The following is a 21,810-nucleotide window of genomic DNA, read 5'->3' as shown; positions in this document are numbered from 1 at the left end:
CCCTCTGAGTGGATCTGATTGGTATAAGCAATAGGGTGAAACTTCCCCTAGCCTAGAGGGAAAGGGGGGGGGGGGCTACGCCCTCTGAGTGGATCTGATTGGTATAAGCAATAGGGTGAAACTTCCCTCTAGCCTATCAGAGGGAAAGGGGGGGGGGGCTACGCCCTCTGAGTGGATCTGATTGGTATAAGCAATAGGGTGAAACTTCCCCTAGCCTATCAGAGGGAAAGGGGGGAGGGGGGGGGGCTACGACCATATTGATTGACCTAATAATTATAAATAATTTATTGATTGGCACGGGTCAAATCATCTCAGATCCCCACGTGCGTCAGGTTTAGGTGATCGATTGGGACGACATCCACTAGTCCAAGTGCAGAGAATTAATACAAACCAGCTGTGTGTTCTGTTCATACCCAGTACAAACCAGCTGTTTATTCTGGTCATACCCAGTACATCGTTATACAAACCAGCTGTTTATTCCGTTCATACCCAGTACATCGTTATACAAACCAGCTGTTTATTCCGTTCATACCCAGTACATCGTTATACAAACCAGCTGTGTGATTCTGTTCATACCCAGTACATCGTTATACAAACCAGCTGTTTATTCTGGTCATACCCAGTACATCGTTATACAAACCAGCTGTGTGATTCTGTTCATACCCAGTACATCGTTATACAAACCAGATGTTTATTCTGTTCATACCCAGTACATCGTTATACAAACCAGCTGTGTGTTCTGTTCATACCCAGTACATCGTTATACAAACCAGCTGTTTATTCTGGTCATACCCAGTACATCGTTATACAAACCAGCTGTGTGATTCTGTTCATACCCAGTACATCGTTATACAAACCAGCTGTTTATTCTGGTCATACCCAGTACATCGTTATACAAACCAGCTGTGTGATTCTGTTCATACCCAGTACATCGTTATACAAACCAGCTGTTTATTCTGGTCATACCCAGTACATCGTTATACAAACCAGATGTTTATTCTGTTCATACCCAATACATCGTTATACAAACCAGCTGTTTATTCCGTTCATACCCAGTCCATCGTCATACAAACCAGTTGTTTATTCCGTTCATACCCAGTACATCGTTATACAAACCAGTTGTTTATTCTGTTCATACCCAGTAAATCGTTGTAGATAAGGCATTCAGGCTAAGAGAGAAATGCTGATAGCCCAGACAGACGACAGATACTCTCCACCTTTCACTCCCAGAGACATGACCTGGTCCCTTCACAGGGACTACTGTAGTCTACAGGGTTTAGTCAGAGCAGGAGTCTGGTCCCTTCACAGGGACTACTGTAGTCTACAGGGTTTAGTCAGAGCAGGAGTCTGGTCCCTTCACAGGGACTACTGTAGTCTACAGGGTTTAGTCAGAGCAGGAGTCTGGTCCCTTCACAGGGACTACTGTACTCTACAGGGTTTAGTCAGAGCAGGAGTCTGGTCCCTTCACAGGGACTACTGTAGTCTACAGGGTTTAGTCAGAGCAGGAGTCTGGTCCCTTCACAGGGACTACTGTACTCTACAGGGTTTAGTCAGAGCAGGAGTCTGGTCTCTTCACAGGGACTACTGTAGTCTACAGGGTTTAGTCAGAGCAGGAGTCTGGTCTCTTCACAGGGACTACTGTACTCTACAGGGTTTAGTCAGAGCAGGAGTCTGGTCTCTTCACAGGGACTACTGTACTCTACAGGGTTTAGTCAGAGCAGGAGTCTGGTCTCTTCACAGGGACTACTGTAGTCTACAGGGTTTAGTCAGAGCAGGAGTCTGGTCCCTTCACAGGGACTACTGTACTCTACAGGGTTTAGTCAGAGCAGGAGTCTGGTCTCTTCACAGGGACTACTGTAGTCTACAGGGTTTAGTCAGAGCAGGAGTCTGGTCTCTTCACAGGGACTACTGTACTCTACAGGGTTTAGTCAGAGCAGGAGTCTGGTCTCTTCACAGGGACTACTGTACTCTACAGGGTTTAGTCAGAGCAGGAGTCTGGTCCCTTCACATGGACTACTGTAGTCTACAGGGTTTAGTCAGAGACATGACCTGGTCCCTTCACAGGGACTACTGTACTCTACAGGGTTTAGTCAGAGCAGGAGTCTGGTCTCTTCACAGGGACTACTGTAGTCTACGGGGTTTAGTCAGAGCAGGAGTCTGGTCTCTTCACAGGGACTACTGTACTCTACAGGGTTTAGTCAGAGCAGGAGTCTGGTCCCTTCACATGGACTACTGTAGTCTACAGGGTTTAGTCAGAGACATGACCTGGTCCCTTCACAGGGACTACTGTACTCTACAGGGTTTAGTCAGAGCAGGAGTCTGGTCTCTTCACAGGGACTACTGTAGTCTACAGGGTTTAGTCAGAGCAGGAGTCTGGTCCCTTCACATGGACTACTGTAGTCTACAGGGTTTAGTCAGAGCAGGAGTCTGGTCTCTTCACAGGGACTACTGTAGTCTACAGGGTTTAGTCAGAGCAGGAGTCTGGTCCCTTCACAGGGACTACTGTAGTCTACAGGGTTTAGTCAGAGCAGGAGTATGGTCTCTTCACATGGACTACTGTACTCTACAGGGTTTAGTCAGAGCAGGAGTCTGGTCTCTTCACAGGGACTACTGTAGTCTACAGGGTTTAGTCAGAGCAGGAGTCTGGTCTCTTCACAGGGACTACTGTACTCTACAGGGTTTAGTCAGAGCAGGAGTCTGGTCCCTTCACAGGGACTACTGTAGTCTACAGGGTTTAGTCAGAGCAGGAGTCTGGTCTCTTCACAGGGACTACTGTAGTCTACAGGGTTTAGTCAGAGCAGGAGTCTGGTCCCTTCACAGGGACTACTGTAGTCTACAGGGTTTAGTCAGAGCAGGAGTCTGGTCTCTTCAAAGGGACTACTGTAGTCTACAGGGTTTAGTCAGAGCAGGAGTCTGGTCTCTTCACAGGAACTACTGTAGTCTACAGGGTTTAGTCAGAGCAGGAGTCTGGTCCCTTCACAGGGACTACTGTAGTCTACAGGGTTTAGTCAGAGCAGGAGTCTGGTCTCTTCACAGGGACTACTGTACTCTACTTGTTTGTCCTTTAAGACTGTCAGCAGGGTTTACCTACTGTACCACCCAACTCCTCTTTCCTTTCACAATCCCATTCCCCTGAGGGTGGTAAGTATAGTTCAGTCCCATTCCCCTGAGGGTGGTAAGTATAGTTCAGTCCCATTCCCCTGAGGGTGGTAAGTATAGTTCAGTCCCATTCCCCTGAGGGTGGTAAGTATAGTTCAGGGTCATGTTCATTCGGGAACATGAGAAAAAAAATGCATTAACATTTTGCAGCATTTCTCATTGGACATATCCAGGTTCTCGCTCCTCGTTTCAGTCTGTTTTGTTCCGTTTGGTGCCTAATGAAAATGACCCGGGTTCAGTTCCTCTCTATCTGATCGATGTCCAGATCTCCTCCCAGCTGATACACATCCTTCCTGGTGCCAGTGGCTGCCCCTTCTGTCACGTCATCACAGACAGGGGAGCTCAGCCAATCCAGCTCCTCGATGGAGATGGCTAGATCCTCCTCCCGAGAGACACTTGCAACAACTCTGGCGGTTGGCTCGTCCAATCCCTGATTGCCTGCAGAGGTGAAGTCAGTCTCACATTGGTCAGTGGTCCTCAGAGGGGGCGGGCCCTGGGTTGATTGATAGCTGTCGTCCCCAGTGATCCCAGGGCAGCTGAGGCTTTGGAAATTCCGAAGTTTCTGTGGATAACAAAAAAAAAAAAAGTTTTTTGTTATGAATATTTATTTGGTCTCACAGGAAGAAGTAGAAACTAAAGCAAACCGTTACTGGACTGGGGTAGAGAGGAGAGAGAGAGAACTACACAACATGCAGAACACTGAACAGAAAGTCAGTCAGTCCCCATGAGCAGCATACGCAGATACTCTTCAGTTGGTTTCCATGGAGATGCAATATTTCGCTGGCTGGACGGACACTACTGGACTTGTTCAATAATTAGAGATTGAAGAAACACAACTTGACCTTTTTTAATTGTTTGCTTTACCCAACAGTGCGGGAAAGATTTGAGCGAGCTGATCAGACCAGATCCTCCTGAATTACAACACAGGTAAACCCATTATATTCGTCCCCTTCTAACCTGTGTCATCTTGGTCAGGTCCAGAGAAGGCCTCGGTTTGTGTGAGTCGGCTGGTCTCCTCCGCTTCATACCCATCTTCTTGTCGCCGAGGACGCAGGGCTGAGAGCGACTCCGGGCCAGCCCCCCCTGCCCAGCACGGCGCCTCATCTCTGGGGTGGAGTCTGGGGAGCTCAGGGGCGACGCCGGCACTCCCTGGATCTCTGGGAGGCAGATGTGTTCACGAGAGAGGTAGAGGAAGGGCCTGGGGGGCTCTGAGGACCGGGAGGAGTAAGAGGGAGGGGCTAAGCCGCTGAAGTAGGAAGGGCAGGGGGTGAAGCCAGTGAGATCCAGGGAGAGGGTGTTGGAGCGAGCTGGCAGGCTGAAGCTGAAGCTACGCTGCATGGCAGGGAACCCTAGCTGCGGAGAGCGTGTCCCCCCTCCTGTTGCAAATCCTCTCTGGACACTTCCTCCGCTGTGGGATCGCCTCTTCGCCACAGCCGTCCACACCCCGGACCCCTGGGGTCTCCAGGCCGACGACCGGCCGCCCAGGTCCTCTGAGCAGGAGACAGAGCGGCACTGGCGTTTGGAGGGTGGAGCGGTGGAGGGTGAGGAGGCTGACGTCTCACCCAGGCTCAGGTCCTGTAGCAGGCTGGTGATGGCGCCCGGGATGGAGGTGGTGCTGGTGGGACCCAGTCCTGCGTCTCTGACTGGGCTCGGGTAGTAGTGGGGGGGTAGAACCGCGGAGGGCAGGACATCCCACAGGTTCTCCAGGCAACAGGACTCCACTGAGGGTCTCTGGTGATGCAGGGCTCCACAACACCCCCGGCCCAGACCCACGTCACTCCACCTGCTGCCGGGCTCTGAAACACCACATGGTAATAGTCAGGGGGGGGGGCATATAGCCAACAACACTACATGGTAATAGTCAGGGGGGGGGGGGGACATATAGCCTACAACACAACATGGTAATAGTCAGGGGGGGGCATATAGCCTACAACACACCATGGTAATAGTCAGGGGGGACATATAGCCTACAACACTACATGGTAATAGTCAGGGGGGACATATAGCCTACAACACAACATGGTAATAGTCAGGGGGGGGACATATAGCCTACAACACGAAATGGTAATAGTCAGGGGGGACATATAGCCTACAACACTACATGGTAATAGTCAGGGGGGGACATATAGCCTACAACACCACATGGTAATAGTCAGGGGAGGGACATATAGCCTACAACACAACACAGTAATAGTCAGGGGGGGGACATATAGCCTACAACACAACATGGTAATAGTCAGGGGGGGACATATAGCCTACAACACGGTAATAGTCAGGGGGGACATATAGCCTACAACACCACATGGTAATAGTCAGGGGGGGGACATATAGTCTACAACACAACATGGTAATGGTCAGGGGACGGACATATAGCCTACAACACAACATGGTAATCGTCAGGGGGGGACATATAGCCTACAACACAACATGGTAATAGTCAGGGGGGACATATAGCCTACAACACGGTAATAGTCAGGGGGGGGACATATAGCCTACAACACCACATGGTAATAGTCAGGGGGGGGGGACATATAGTCTACAACACAACATGGTAATGGTCAGGGGGACGGACATATAGCCTACAACACAACATGGTAATAGTCAGGGGGGGGACATATAGCCTACAACACAACATGGTAATAGTCAGGGGGACATATAGCCTACAACACGGTAATAGTCAGGGGGACATATAGCCAACAACATGGTAATAGTCAGGGGGGACATATAGCCTACAACACAACATGGTAATAGTCAGGGGGGACATATAGCCTACAACACGGTAATAGTCAGGGGGGACATATAGCCAACAACATGGTAATAGTCAGGGGGGGGACATATAGCCTACAACACAACATGGTAATAGTCAGGGGGGACATATAGCCTACAACACAACATGGTAATAGTCAGGGGGGGACATATAGCCTACAACACAACATGGTAATAGTCAGGGGGGACATATAGCCTACAACACGGTAATAGTCAGGGGGGACATATAGCCTACAACACAACATGGTAATAGTCAGGGGGGGACATATAGCCTACAACACGGTAATAGTCAGGGGGGACATATAGCCTACAACACAACATGGTAATAGTCAGGGGGGACATATAGCCTACAACACGGTAATAGTCAGGGGGGACATATAGCCTACAACACAACATGGTAATAGTCAGGGGGACATATAGCCTACAACACGGTAATAGTCAGGGGGGGGACATATAGCCAACAACATGGTAATAGTCAGGGGGACATATAGCCTACAACACAACATGGTAATAGTCAGGGGGGGACATATAGCCTACAACACAACATGGTAATAGTCAGGGGGGACATATAGTCTACAACACACCATGGTAATAGTGAGGGGGGGGACATATAGCCTACAACACTACACGGTAATAGTCAGGGGGGACATATAGCCTACAACATGGTAATAGTCAAGGGGGGGGGACATATAGCCTACAACACACCATGGTAATAGTGAGGGGGGGGGGGACATATAGCCTACAACATGGTAATAGTCAGGGGGGACATATAGCCTACAACACGGTAATAGTCAGGGGGGACATATAGCCTACAACACAACATGGTAATAGTCAGGGGGGACATATAGCCTACAACACCACATGGTAATAGTCAGGGGGGGGACATATAGCCTACAACACAACATGGTAATAGTCAGGGGGGACATATAGCCTACAACACCACATGGTAATAGTCAGGGGGGGGACATATAGCCTACAACACCACATGGTAATAGTCAGGGGGGACATATAGCCTACAACACTACATGGTAATAGTCAGGGGGGGACATATAGCCTACAACACAACATGGTAATAGTCAGGGGGGGGACATATAGCCTACAACACTACATGGTAATAGTCAGGGGGGACATATAGCCTACAACACAACATGGTAATAGTCAGGGGGGACATATAGCCTACAACACTACATGGTAATAGTCAGGGGGGGGACATATAGCCTACAACACTACATGGAAATAGTCAGGGGGGGGGACATATAGTCTACAACACTACATGGTAATAGTCAGGGGGGGACATATAGCCTACAACACTACATGGTAATAGTCAGGGGGGACATATAGCCTACAACACAACATGGTAAGAGTCAGGGGGGACATATAGCCTACAACACAACATGGTAATAGTCAGGGGGACATATAGCCTACAACACAGTAATAGTCGGGGGGGACATATAGTCTACAACACAACATGGTAAGAGTCAGGGGGGGACATATAGCCAACAACACAACATGGTAATAGTCAGGGGGGACATATAGCCTACAACACAACATGGTAATAGTCAGGGGGGACATATAGCCTACAACACAACATGGTAATAGTCAGGGGGACATATAGCCTACAACACAACATGGTAATAGTCAGGGGGGACATATAGCCTACAACACAACATGGTAATAGTCAGGGGGGACATATAGCCAACAACACAGTAATAGTCAGGGGGGGGCATATAGCCAACAACACGGTAATAGTCGGGGGGGCATATAGCCAACAACACGGTAATAGTCAGGGGGGCATATAGCCAACAACACGGTAATAGTCAGGGGGGACATATAGCCAACAACACGGTAATAGTCAGGGGGGCATATAGCCTACAATACAGTAATAGTCGGGGGGGGCATATAGCCTACAACACAACATGGTAATAGTCAGGGGGGGGGACATATAGCCTACAACACAACACGGTAATAGTCAGGGGGGGGCATATAGCCTACAATACAGTAATAGTCGGGGGGCATATAGCCTACAACACAACATGGTAATAGTCAGGGGGGGACATATAGCCTACAACACAACATGGTAATAGTCAGGGGGGGACATATAGCCTACAACACAACATGGTAATAGTCAGGGGGGGGCATATAGCCTACAACACAACATGGTAATAGTCAGGGGGGGGCATATAGTCTACAACACAACACAGTAATAGTCAGGGGGGGGGACATATAGTCTACAACACAACATGGTAATAGTCAGGGGGGGACATATAGCCTACAACACTACATGGTAATAGTCAGGGGGTGGACATATAGCCTACAACACAACATGGTAATAGTCAGGGGGGGACATATAGTCTACAACACAACATGGTAATAGTCAGGGGGGACATATAGCCTACAACACAACATGGTAATAGTCAGGGGGGGGACATATAGCCTACAACACAACATGGTAATAGTCAGGGGGGGGACATATAGTCTACAACACAACATGGTAATAGTCAGGGGGGACATATAGTCTACAACACTACATGGTAAGAGTCAGGGGGGGACATATAGCCTACAACACAACATGGTAATAGTCAGGGGGGGACATATAGTCTACAACACAACATGGTAATAGTCAGGGGGGGGACATATAGCCTACAACACAACACGGTAATAGTCGGGGGGGGACGGGACATATAGCCTACAACACTACATGGTAATAGTCAGGGGGGGGGGCATATAGCCTACAACACAACATGGTAATAGTCAGGGGGGGGACATATAGCCTACAACACAACATGGTAATAGTCAGGGGGGGACATATAGTCTACAACACAACATGGTAATAGTCAGGGGGGACATATAGCCTACAACACAACACGGTAATAGTCGGGGGACGGGACATATAGCCTACAACACTACATGGTAATAGTCAGGGGGGCATATAGCCTACAACACAACATGGTAATAGTCAGGGGGGACATATAGCCTACAACACAACATGGTAATAGTCAGGGGGGACATATAGCCTACAACACAACATGGTAATAGTCAGGGGGGGGACATATAGCCAACAACACAACATGGTAATAGTCAGGGGGGGGACATATAGCCTACAACACTACATGGTAATAGTCAGGGGGGACATATAGCCTACAACACAACACGGTAATAGTCAGGGGGGACATATAGCCTACAACACTACATGGTAATAGTCAGGGGGGACATATAGCCTACAACACAACACGGTAATAGTCAGGGGGGACATATAGCCTACAACACAACACGGTAATAGTCAGGGGGGACATATAGCCAACAACACAACATGGTAATAGTCAGGGGGGACATATAGCCTACAACACAACATGGTAATAGTCAGGGGGGGGACATATAGCCAACAACACAACATGGTAATAGTCAGGGGGGGACATATAGCCTACAACACAACATGGTAATAGTCAGGGGGGACATATAGTCTACAACACACCATGGTAATAGTCAGGGGGGGACATATAGTCTACAACACACCATGGTAATAGTGAGGGGGGGGGACATATAGCCTACAACATGGTAATAGTCAGGGGGGGGACATATAGCCTACAACACACCATGGTAATAGTCAGGGGGGGGACATATAGTCTACAACACACCATGGTAATAGTGAGGGGGGGGACATATAGCCTACAACACAACATGGTAATAGTCAGGGGGGACATATAGCCAACAACACTACACGGTAATAGTCAGGGGGGACATATAGCCTACAACACTACACGGTAATAGTCAGGGGGGACATATAGCCTACAACACAACACGGTAATAGTCAGGGGGGACATATAGCCTACAACACTACACGGTAATAGTCAGGGGGGACATATAGCCTACAACACAACATGGTAATAGTGAGGGGGGGGACATATAGCCAACAACACTACATGGTAATAGTCAGGGGGGGACATATAGCCTACAACACAACATGGTAATAGTCAGGGGGGGGACATATAGTCTACAACACTACACGGTAATAGTCAGGGGGGGACATATAGCCTACAACATGGTAATAGTCAGGGGGGGGACATATAGCCTACAACACAACATGGTAATAGTCAGGGGGGGGACATATAGCCTACAACACAACATGGTAATAGTCAGGGGGGACATATAGCCTACAACACAACATGGTAATAGTGAGGGGGGGGACATATAGCCAAAAACACTACATGGTAATAGTCAGGGGGGACATATAGCCTACAACACAACATGGTAATAGTCAGGGGGGACATATAGCCTACAACACAACATGGTAATAGTCAGGGGGGGGGACATATAGCCTACAACACAGTAATAGTCAGGGGGGACATATAGCCTACAACACAACATGGTAATAGTCAGGGGGGACATATAGCCTACAACACAACATGGTAATAGTCAGGGGGGGGGGACATATAGCCTACAACACAACATGGTAATAGTCAGGGGGGACATATAGCCTACAACACAACATGGTAATAGTCAGGGGGGACATATAGCCTACAACACAACATGGTAATAGTCAGGGGGGGGGGACATATAGCCTACAACACAACATGGTAATAGTCAGGGGGGGGGGGGGGACATATAGCCTACAACACAACATGGTAATAGTCAGGGGGGGGGGGGGACATATAGCCTACAACACAACACGGTAATAGTCAGGGGGGGGGGGGCATATAGCCTACAACACCACATGGTAATAGTCAGGGGGGACATATAGCCTACAACACAGTAATAGTCAGGGGGGGGACATATAGCCTACAACACCACATGGTAATAGTCAGGGGGGGGGACATATAGCCAACAACATGGTAATAGTCAGGGGGGACATATAGCCTACAACACAACATGGTAATAGTTGGGGGGGGGGGGGACATATAGCCTACAACACAGTAATAGTCAGGGGGGGGACATATAGCCTACAACACCACATGGTAATAGTCAGGGGGGACATATAGCCAACAACATGGTAATAGTCAGGGGGGGGGACATATAGCCTACAACACAACATGGTAATAGTTGGGGGGGACATATAGCCTACAACACTACATGGTAATAGTCAGGGGGGACATATAGCCTACAACACAACATGGTAAGAGTCAGGGGGGGGACATATAGCCTACAACACAACATGGTAATAGTCAGGGGGGACATATAGTCTACAACACTACATGGTAATAGTCAGGGGGGGGGGGACATATAGCCTACAACACTACATGGTAATAGTCAGGGCTGGGGGACATATAGCCTACAACACAACATGGTAATAGTCAGGGGGGGGACATATAGCCTACAACACAACATGGTAATAGTCAGGGGGGGGACATATAGCCTACAACACAACATGGTAATAGTCAGGGGGGACATATAGCCTACAACACTACATGGTAATAGTCAGGGGGGACATATAGCCTACAACACAACATGGTAATAGTCAGGGGGGGGACATATAGCCTACAACACAACATGGTAATAGTCAGGGGGGACATATAGCCTACAACACTACATGGTAATAGTCAGGGGGGGGACATATAGCCTACAACACAACATGGTAATAGTCAGGGGGGGGACATATAGCCTACAACACAACATGGTAATAGTCAGGGGGGGGGACATATAGTCTACAACACAACATGGTAATAGTCAGGGGGGGGGACATATAGCCTACAACACAACATGGTAATAGTCAGGGGGGACATATAGCCTACAACACAACATGGTAATAGTCAGGGGGGGGACATATAGCCTACAACACAACATGGTAATAGTCAGGGGGGGGACATATAGCCTACAACACAACATGGTAATAGTCAGGGGGGACATATAGCCTACAACACAACATGGTAATAGTCAGGGGGGGACATATAGCCTACAACACTACATGGTAATAGTCAGGGGGGGACATATAGCCTACAACACAACATGGTAATAGTCAGGGGGGACATATAGCCTACAACACAACATGGTAATAGTCAGGGGGGGGGACATATAGTCTACAACACAACATGGTAATAGTCAGGGGGGGGGACATATAGCCTACAACACAACATGGTAATAGTCAGGGGGGACATATAGCCTACAACACAACACGGTAATAGTCAGGGGGGACATATAGCCTACAACACAACACGGTAATAGTCAGGGGGACATATAGCCTACAACACAACATGGTAATAGTCAGGGGGGGACATATAGTCTACAACACAACATGGTATTAGTCAGGGGGGTGGGACATATAGCCTACAACACTACATGGTAATAGTCAGGGGGGGGGGGACATATAGTCACAATCGGCCCAGTGTCGTCCGGGTTTGGCCGTCATTATAAATAAGAATTTGTTCTTAACTGACTTGCCTACTTAAATAAAAAAAGGTAAAATCTTTTTTTATTTTTTTTTATTACAAAAAATAAGCTAGCAAGGAAAGTTAGCCTAGTAGAAGTTAGCCTAGTAGAAGTCAGCCTAGTAGAAGTCAGCCTAGTAGAAGTCAGCCTAGTAGAAGTCAGCCTAGTAGAAGTTAGCCTAGTAGAAGCTAACGGTATGGTTTTGCATTTCAAAATAGCGTTGTAGCCTGTATGGACATTGTTCTGTGAACCGGAATGAACAGTTTCAACATTTCTACATGCCGTTTTGCATTTATACATGCGTGTCAACATCTGTGCAGCGCGAGCGGGGAACGAACAACGCAGCCAAACAGCTCCAGCAATGAATGAGGAAGTACATACGTGGACTGTATCTGAAAATGGGCGTTGTGAAACCAGTGGGATGAACACAACCCAGTCGCTGTATCGAAACCTAACAGCTCAATTGGAAAGATTGGTTGCCAAACAAGACTGATTTACGTGGCTGTTATATGTATTTACTATGGATCCCCATTAGCTGCAAGGCAGCAGCTACTCTTCCGGGGGTTTATTATGGATCCCCATTAGCTGCAAGGCAGCAGCTACTCTTCCTGGGGTTTACTATGGATCCCCATTAGCTGCAAGGCAGCAGCTACTCTTCCTGGGGTTTACTATGGATCCCCATTAGCTGCAAGGCAGCAGCTACTCTTCCTGGGGTTTACTATGGATCCCCATTAGCTGCAAGGCAGCAGCTACTCTTCCTGGGGTTTATTATGGATCCCCATTAGTTCCTGCCGAGGCAGCAGCTACTCTTCCGGGGGTTTATTATGGATCCCCATTATTTCCTGCCAAGGCAGCAGCTACTCTTCCTGGGGTTTATTATGGATCCCCATTAGCTGCAAGGCAGCAGCTACTCTTCCGGGGGTTTATTATGGATCCCCATTAGCTGCAAGGCAGCAGCTACTCTTCCTGGGGTTTACTATGGATCCCCATTAGCTGCAAGGCAGCAGCTACTCTTCCTGGGGTTTATTATGGATCCCCATTAGCTGCAAGGCAGCAGCTACTCTTCCGGGGGTTTATTATGGATCCCCATTAGCTGCAAGGCAGCAGCTACTCTTCCGGGGGTTTATTATGGATCCCCATTAGCTGCAAGGCAGCAGCTACTCTTCCTGGGGTTTATTATGGATCCCCATTAGCTGCAAGGCAGCAGCTACTCTTAATTCCAACTGAATCCATTATTAGGCTAAATTCAGAGCTGTTACTTGGGCTCGGGTAAATCAGAAACATCTCATTCTCAGTAAGCCAGCCACTCCTACAGCCATGATATCCACACTCACCCATGACTCCACAAGAGAAGAGTGCTGTCCCCTGAAGGCTCATGGTCTCTGCCTTGATCTGTGGAAACAAGACAAAACATCAGGAAACAACACCTGCCTTTGGGTTGGAAAGCCCCTCCACCAAGTCACCTCCCCTCAACACTGGAGCTTAACTTTCTGTCACCAAGTCACCTCCGCTCAACACTGGAGCTTAACGTTCTGTCACCAAGACACCTCCCCTCAACACTGGAGCTTAACGTTCTGTCACCAAGTCACCTCGACACTGGAGCTTAACGTTCTGTCACCAAGTCACCTCAACGTTCTGTCACCAAGTCACCTCAACACTGGAGCTTAACGTTCTGTCACCAAGTCACCTCCCCTCAACACTGGAGCTTAACGTTCTGTCACCAAGTCACCTCAACACTGGATCTTAACGTTCTGTCACCAAGTGACCTCCCCTCAACACTGGAGCTTAACGTTCTGTCACCAAGTCACCTCAACACTGGAGCTTAACGTTCTGTCACCAAGTCACCTCCCCTCAACACTGGAGCTTAACCTTCTGTCACCAAGTCACCTCAACACTGGAGCTTAACGTTCTGTCACCAAGTCACCTCAACACTGGATCTTAACGTTCTGTCACCAAGTGACCTCCCCTCAACACTGGAGCTTAACGTTCTGTCACCAAGTCACCTCAACGTTCTGTCACCAAGTCACCTCAACACTGGAGCTTAACGTTCTGTCACCAAGTCACCTCAACACTGGAGCTTAACGTTCTGTCACCAAGTCACCTCAACACTGGATCTTAACGTTCTGTCACCAAGTGACCTCCCCTCAACACTGGAGCTTAACGATCTGTCACCAAGTCACCTCAACGTTCTGTCACCAAGTCACCTCAACACTGGAGCTTAACGTTCTGTCACCAAGTCACCTCAACACTGGAGTTTAACGTTCTGTCACCAAGTTACCTCCCCTCAACACTGGAGCTTAACGTTCTGTCACCAAGTCACCTCCCCTCAACACTGGAGCTTAACGTTCTGTCACCAAGTCACCTCGACACTGGAGCTTAACGTTCTGTCACCAAGTCACCTCCCCTCAACACTGGAGCTTAACGTTCTGTCACCAAGTCACCTCAACACTGGAGCTTAACGTTCTGTCACCAAGTCACCTCGACACTGGAGCTTAACGTTCTGTCACCAAGTCACCTCAACACTGGAGCTTAACGTTCTGTCACCAAGTCACCTCAACACTGGAGCTTAACGTTCTGTCACCAAGTCACCTCAACACTGGAGCTTAACGTTCTGTCACCAAGTCCCCTCACCTCAACACTGGAGCTTAACGTTCTGTCACCAAGTCACCTCAACACTGGAGCTTAACGATCTGTCACCAAGTCACCTCACCACTGGAGCTTAACATGCTGTCTGTACATACACAGAACTCTACACAATGAAACAGGAAGTGTAAGCTAGCATCTCCTACCCCCTAGAAATGTAATGCAAAGATAGGTCTACCTCAAACCACAGAAACAATAGTGTCTACCAGTGTGTGTGTGTGTGGTGTTTTTGTAGGTCTATGTAAATGTGGCATGAAAGAGGACGTTAGAGACTGCAGCTGTGGAATGGATTCCCCCTGGGCACATCTAAAATGGCGTCTTATCCACTACATATTGGCCCATAGGGCTCTGGACCAAAGTCATGTGACTGTATTAGAAATAGGGTGCCCTTTAAAAGACACAGTCCTGGTCAGTCCAGTCTCCTCTTTAAACTGAGGATCAGTCTCCTGGGACTGGGCATGACGAGGACGTGTCACGTGGACGGAGGGCAAACTCATGTCCACATTACAGGGAGAATTTTCACTCTGAACACTTCTCTTCTCCGGTGAGAAAACACGAGTCAAGAGTTGACCAGCCTTGTTGTTTCTAAAGGTTGAGTGATATAGTCCTCTACTGTTGACCAGAACCCTATGGGCCCGGGTCAAAAGTAGTGGACTTTATAGATAATGGCCCTTTGTTTTTCAGAAGAGTAATGAATGGAAGGAAGCAAGAGGCTTCCGGAACGGAAGGAAGCAAGAGGCTTCCGGAACGGAAGGAAGCAAGAGGCTTCCGGAACGGAAGGAAGCAAGAGGCTTCCGGAACGGAAGGAAGCAAGAAGCTTCCGGAACGGAAGGAAGCAAGAGGCTTCCGGAATGGAAGGAAGCAAGAGGCCTCCGGAATGGAAGGAACTACATGACACAGCCTTCCTTCAGTCCCTCGTGAGAACATGCTGAGCTTTCACCATTCAACCATGATTTAATGTGATAAAAACTATCCTTTTAAATTTAGTAATGTAAGAGCGTTTTCCATCACTTCCTGAAAGGAAATGATAGGAGAAAGCAATGCCTTTGAGTTGGAGTGAATTCAACCCAAGGGAAGTCGGGCCTTCGTCCATTAGTAAAAGCTTACAGCATCAAACCCAGTCGTTGTAATCACAGGAAGCCTCCCAAATGGAACAGACATATTCCCTTTATAGTGGAACAGGTTGATGGTCCGTAGAGTGAAACAGGTTGATGGTCCGTAGAGTGGAACAGGTGGATGGTCCGTATAGTGGAACAGGTGGATGGTCTGTATAGTGGAACAGGTTGATGGTCTGTATAGTGGAACAGGTGGATGGTCTGTATAGTGGAACAGGTTGATGGTCTGTATAGTGGAACAGGTTGATGGTCCGTATAGTGGAACAGGTGGATGGTCTGTATAGTGGATCAGGTGGATGGTCTGTATAGTGGAACAGGTGGATGGTCTGTATAGTGGAACAGGTGGATGGTCCGTATAGTGGAACAGGTGGATGGTCCGTATAGTGGAACAGGTGGATGGTCCGTATAGTGGAACAGGTGGATGGTCCGTATAGTGGAACAGGTGGATGGTCCGTATAGTGGAACAGGTGGATGGTCTGTATAGTGGAACAGGTGGAAGGTCTGTATAGTGGAACAGGTGGATGGTCTGTATAGTGGAACAGGTTGATGGTCTGTATAGTGGAACAGGTTGATGGTCTGTATAGTGGAACAGGTTGATGGTCTGTATAGTGGAACAGGTGGATGGTCTGTTTAGTGGAACAGGTGGATGGTCTGTATAGTGTAACAGGTTGATGGTCTGTATAGTGGAACAGGTTGATGGTCTGTATAGTGGAACAGGTTGATGGTCTGTATAGTGGAACAGGTGGATGGTCTGTATATTGGAACAGGTTGATGGTCTGTATAGTGGAACAGGTGGATGGTCTGTATAGTGGAACAGGTTGATGGTCTGTATAGTGGAACAGGTTGATGGTCTGTACAGTGGAACAGGTTGATGGTCTGTATAGTGGAACAGGTTGATGGTCTGTACAGTGGAACAGGTTGATGGTCCGTAGAGTGGAACAGGTTGATGGTCCGTATAGTGGAACAGGTGGATGGTCTGTATAGTGGAACAGGTGGATGGTCCGTATAGTGGAACAGGTTGATGGTCCGTAGAGTGGAACAGGTTGATGGTCTGTATAGTGGAACAGGTGGATGGTCTGTATAGTGGAACAGGTGGATGGTCCGTATAGTGGAACAGGTGGATGGTCCGTATAGTGGAACAGGTGGATGGTCCGTATAGTGGAACAGGTGGATGGTCCGTATAGTGGAACAGGTGGATGGTCCGTATAGTGGAACAGGTTGATGGTCCGTATAGTGGAACAGGTTGATGGTCCGTATAGTGGAACAGTTTGATGGTCTGTATAGTGGAACAGGTGGATGGTCCGTATAGTGGAACAGGTTGATGGTCTGTATAGTGGAACAGGTTGATGGTCTGTATAGTGGAACAGGTTGATGGTCTGTATAGTGGAACAGGTTGATGGTCCGTAGAGTGGAACAGGTTGATGGTCTGTACAGTGGAACAGGTTGATGGTCCGTAGAGTGGAACAGGTTGATGGTCCGTATAGTGGAACAGGTGGATGGTCTGTATAGTGGAACAGGTGGATGGTCCGTATAGTGGAACAGGTTGATGGTCTGTATAGTGGAACAGGTGGATGGTCTGTATAGTGGAACAGGTGGATGGTCTGTATAGTGGAACAGGTGGATGGTCTGTATAGTGGAACAGGTGGATGGTCTGTATAGTGGAATAGGTTGATGGTCTGTATAGTGGAACAGGTGGATGGTCTGTATAGTGGAACAGGTTGATGGTCTGTATAGTGGAACAGGTTGATGGTCTGTATAGTGGAACAGGTGGATGGTCTGTATAGTGGAACAGGTTGATGGTCTGTATAGTGGAACAGGTTGATGGTCTGTATAGTGGAACAGGTTGATGGTATGTATAGTGGAACAGGTTGATGGTCTGTATAGTGGAACAGGTGGATGGTCTGTATAGTGGAACAGGTTGATGGTCTGTATAGTGGAACAGGTGGATGGTCCGTATAGTGGAACAGGTTGATGGTCTGTATAGTGGAACAGGTTGATGGTCTGTATAGTGGAATAGGACAAATCTATCATTTAATATACTGTAAGGCTGTAAACCATTCCATCTTTGGGATGGTGAAGAACGTGGCAGTGAGGTTAGACGGCGTCAAGACGTTATTCTACACCGGGCTGCTTGGCGTTTCCTCCCGACCAAACACCGGGCTGCTTGGCGTTTCCTCCCGACCAAACACCGGGCTGCTTGGCGTTTCCTCCCGACCAAACACCGGGCTGCTTGGCGTTTCCTCCCGGCCAAACACCTTGGCGGCTTGGCGTTTCCTCCCGGCCAAACACCTTGGCTGCTTGGCGTTTCCTCCCGACCAAACACCGGGCTGCTTGGCGTTTCCTCCCGACCAAACACCGGGCTGCTTGGCATTTCCTACCGACCAAACACCGGGCTGCTTGGCGTTTCCTCCCGACCAAACACCGGGCTGCTTGGCGTTTCCTCCCGACCAAACACCGGGCTGCTTGGCGTTTCCTCCCGACCAAACACCTTGGCGGCTTGGCGTTTTCTCCCGACCAAACACCTTGGCGGCTTGGCGTTTCCTCCCGACCAAACACCTTGGCGGCTTGGCGTTTCCTCCCGACCAAACACCTTGGCGGCTTGGCGTTTCCTCCCGGCTAAACACCGGGCTTGGCGTTTCCTACCGACCAAACACCGGGCTTGGCGTTTCCTACCGACCAAACACCGGGCTTGGTGTTTCCTACCGACCAAACACCGGGCTTGGTGTTTCCTACCGACTAAACACCGGGCTGCTTGGTGTTTCCTACCAACTAAACACCGGGCTGCTTGGTGTTTCCTACCGACTAAACACCGGGCTGCTTGGTGTTTCCTACCGACTAAACACCGGGCTGCTTGGTGTTTCCTACCGACTAAACACCGGGCTGCTTGGTGTTTCCTACCGACTAAACACCGGGCTTGGTGTTTCCTACCGACTAAACACCGGGCTGCTTGGTGTTTCCTACCGACTAAACACCGGGCTGCTTGGTGTTTCCTACCGACTAAACACCGGGCTGCTTGGTGTTTCCTCCCGACTAAACACCGGGCTGCTTGGTGTTTCCTACCGACTGACAGGATAGTTGACAGCATACTGACTAAACACTGTACAAACATAGGATATATGCAAATAACAAAGGATATATGCAAATAACAAAGGATATATGCAAGTGTGTGTGTATAGAACTTCACACCAGCTCCAAATCGTTCTCTTTGACTTTGGACTTTACATCGTCGTCACCCGGCTTCCTTTATACAGTAATTTTGTGTAAATGATCACCATGGCAACGCCGCCCCACATCTCCGCTGCCACACTCTATTCCAGCGCATTTTGGCTGTGAACCGGGTTGGCGATGGAGGCCATCTTGACGATCCTCAGCACCTCCTGGAATGTCTACTTCCTGTCCCTCCTCTGTCGCAGGAGACACAGACGAACAAAGGGATTAGAATCCTGTCCGTTTCTGGAGTTCAGGACCTTGTTTCTCAACAACCCTCAACTCTGACCTCATGACCCAGCTGAACTGTGGGGCGGTCAGTGAGAATCCTCTCAAGGGGCTTCCTCTCAAGGGGCTTCCTCTCAAGGGGCTTCCTCTCAAGGGGCTTCCTCTCAAGGGGCTTCCTCTCAAGGGGCTTCCTCTCAAGGGGCTTCCTCTCAAGGGGCTTCCTCTCAAGGGGCTTCCTCTCAAGGGGCTTCCTCTCATAAGCCTGATCTAAGATCTGTTTGCAATGGAAATGACAGTGATCATGGGAGTTGGTGACACCGTACAAACAGATCTGGGATCAGACTACTGCATCTCTCCGGCGCTGATTTAAACTCTCTGGCAGCTCCGCTCAGACAGACACAGTCAGTCTCATCAGAATTTGAGGTCTCCAACGACACGCTCTTGTAGATACCAAAATGGAGAACGGCAGTGGTTGGACAAGATCCATTCATTCCAGAACCACAGTAGAAGATGAGATGAGGACTGCACAGAGGGGGTCAGAGAGGAGGAGGAGGACTGCACAGAGGGGGTCAGAGAGGAGGAGGACTGCACAGAGGGGTCAGAGAGGAGGAGGAGGACTGCGCAGAGGGGGTCAGAGAGGAGGAGGAGGACTGCGCAGAGGGGGTCAGAGAGGAGGAGGAGGACTGCACAGAGGGGTCAGAGAGGAGGAGGAGGACTGCGCAGAGGGGTCAGAGATTGAGGACTGCACAGAGGGGTCTGAAGATAGGAGATGAGGACTGCACAGAGGGGTTGGGTGAAGAGAGGGTCAGATAAATGACAGAACAACTGCAGAGAGGAGAACGCTGGGAGAGAGGAGAACGCTGGGAGAGAGGAGAACGCTGGGAGAGAGGAGAACGCTGGGAGAGAGGAGAACGCTGGGAGAGAGGAGAACGCTGGGAGAGAGGATAGAGAGAGCGAGTAGAGAGCTGTTGTCTGTGGAACAAAAGGCGCGTTGTCTTGATCATAATGAACAGAGAGGGGAAACAATACGAGCTGACAAGAGAGGAGAGAAGTCAGAATATAAACTCATCACAAGACTGCAGGGGGCTGACTGACCATGGTGACCGTGTGATCTCCATCACTAGGCCTAACAGTGATCACATCAAGTCACAGCAACTTGAGACAGAACGTCACACCATTTCCTGGTTGATAACATTCTACTAGGTTGCCAAATTGGGCTCTCGAGTGATGCAGTGGACTGTATCACAACCAGGCCGTGATCGGGAGTCCCACAGGGCGGCACACAATTGGCCCAGCGTCGTCCGGGTTAGGGAGTGTACCATCTAAACCGCTGGGAAATATCTTGTCAAATAAACAAAACATGATATTTTTCATCCGTTTGAAACTGGTGGACAAAACCGAAAGACACAAAAAAAAAAAAGATATTTAAGAACGTGAAGCCTAGAAATCGTGCACATAGAACAGATCTTACCGCTTCTTAGACTGGCTTTCAATAAGAACGACAGATCTATAACTCACATTTCTATGAGAATTTGATCAGGTCAGATTTTTTTTTTTTTACAGCTTTAAATATTTTAAATGCTTTTAAAAAGAGCTAAATTGGCTCTGGACTGGACACCAGCTGGTAACATGGGCCCCTCAGTAAGTGGACTGGACACCAGCTGGTAACATGGGCCCCTCGGTAAGTAGACTGGACACCAGCTGGTAACATGGGCCCCTCAGTAAGTGGACTGGACACCAGCTGGTAACATGGGCCCTCAGTAAATAGACTGGACACCAGCTGGTAACATGGGGCCCTCAGTAAGTAGACTGGACACCAGCTGGTAACATGGGCCCCTCGGTAAGTAGACTGGACACCAGCTGGTAACATGGACCCTCAGTAAGTAGACTGGACACCAGCTGGTAACATGGGGCCCTCGGTAAGTAGACTGGACACCAGCTGGTAACATGGGGCCCTCGGTAAGTAGACTGGACACCAGCTGGTAACATGGGCCCTCAGTAAGTGGACTGGACACCAGCTGGTAACATGGGCCCCTCAGTAAGTGGACTGGACACCAGCTGGTAACATGGGGCCCTCGGTAAGTAGACTGGACACCAGCTGGTAACATGGGCCCCTCGGCAAGTAGACTGGACACCAGCTGGTAACATGGACCCTCAGTAAGTAGACTGGACACCAGCTGGTAACATGGGGCCCTCAGTAAATAGACTGGACACCAGCTGGTAACATGGGCCCCTCAGTAAGTGGACTGGACACCAGCTGGTAACATGGGCCCCTCAGTAAGTGGACTGGACACCAGCTGGTAACATGGGCCCCTCGGTAAGTAGACTGGAC

At 49.0% G+C, this 21,810-nt stretch overlaps 1 protein-coding gene across 3 annotated transcripts in view; it reads right to left on the bottom strand.

Moving 5' to 3' along the window:
• Positions 1-563: 563 nt before the first annotated feature.
• Positions 564-21,810, bottom strand: part of LOC135533076 (protein FAM53B-like) — a 30,273-nt gene continuing 9,026 nt past the window's right edge. For 2 of the 3 annotated variants that reach the window (XM_064960469.1, XM_064960471.1), the window contains exons 2-4: positions 13,620-13,677; positions 4,117-4,955; positions 564-3,721 (exon numbers count right to left, since the gene is read on the bottom strand). In XM_064960469.1, the coding sequence (XP_064816541.1) occupies positions 3,395-3,721; positions 4,117-4,955; positions 13,620-13,677 (1,224 nt within the window). In that variant the 3' untranslated portion in view covers positions 564-3,394. Of the gene's footprint in view, positions 3,722-4,116; positions 4,956-13,619; positions 13,678-19,315; positions 19,448-21,810 lie in introns of all 3 variants that reach the window. The other variant, XM_064960468.1, reaches the window with a different exon arrangement.

The sequence above is a fragment of the Oncorhynchus masou genome, unplaced genomic scaffold (genome assembly GCF_036934945.1).
Source record: "Oncorhynchus masou masou isolate Uvic2021 unplaced genomic scaffold, UVic_Omas_1.1 unplaced_scaffold_2197, whole genome shotgun sequence".
Taxonomy (NCBI): domain Eukaryota; kingdom Metazoa; phylum Chordata; class Actinopteri; order Salmoniformes; family Salmonidae; genus Oncorhynchus; species Oncorhynchus masou.
This window is presented reverse-complemented; position numbering and strand designations above follow the sequence as displayed.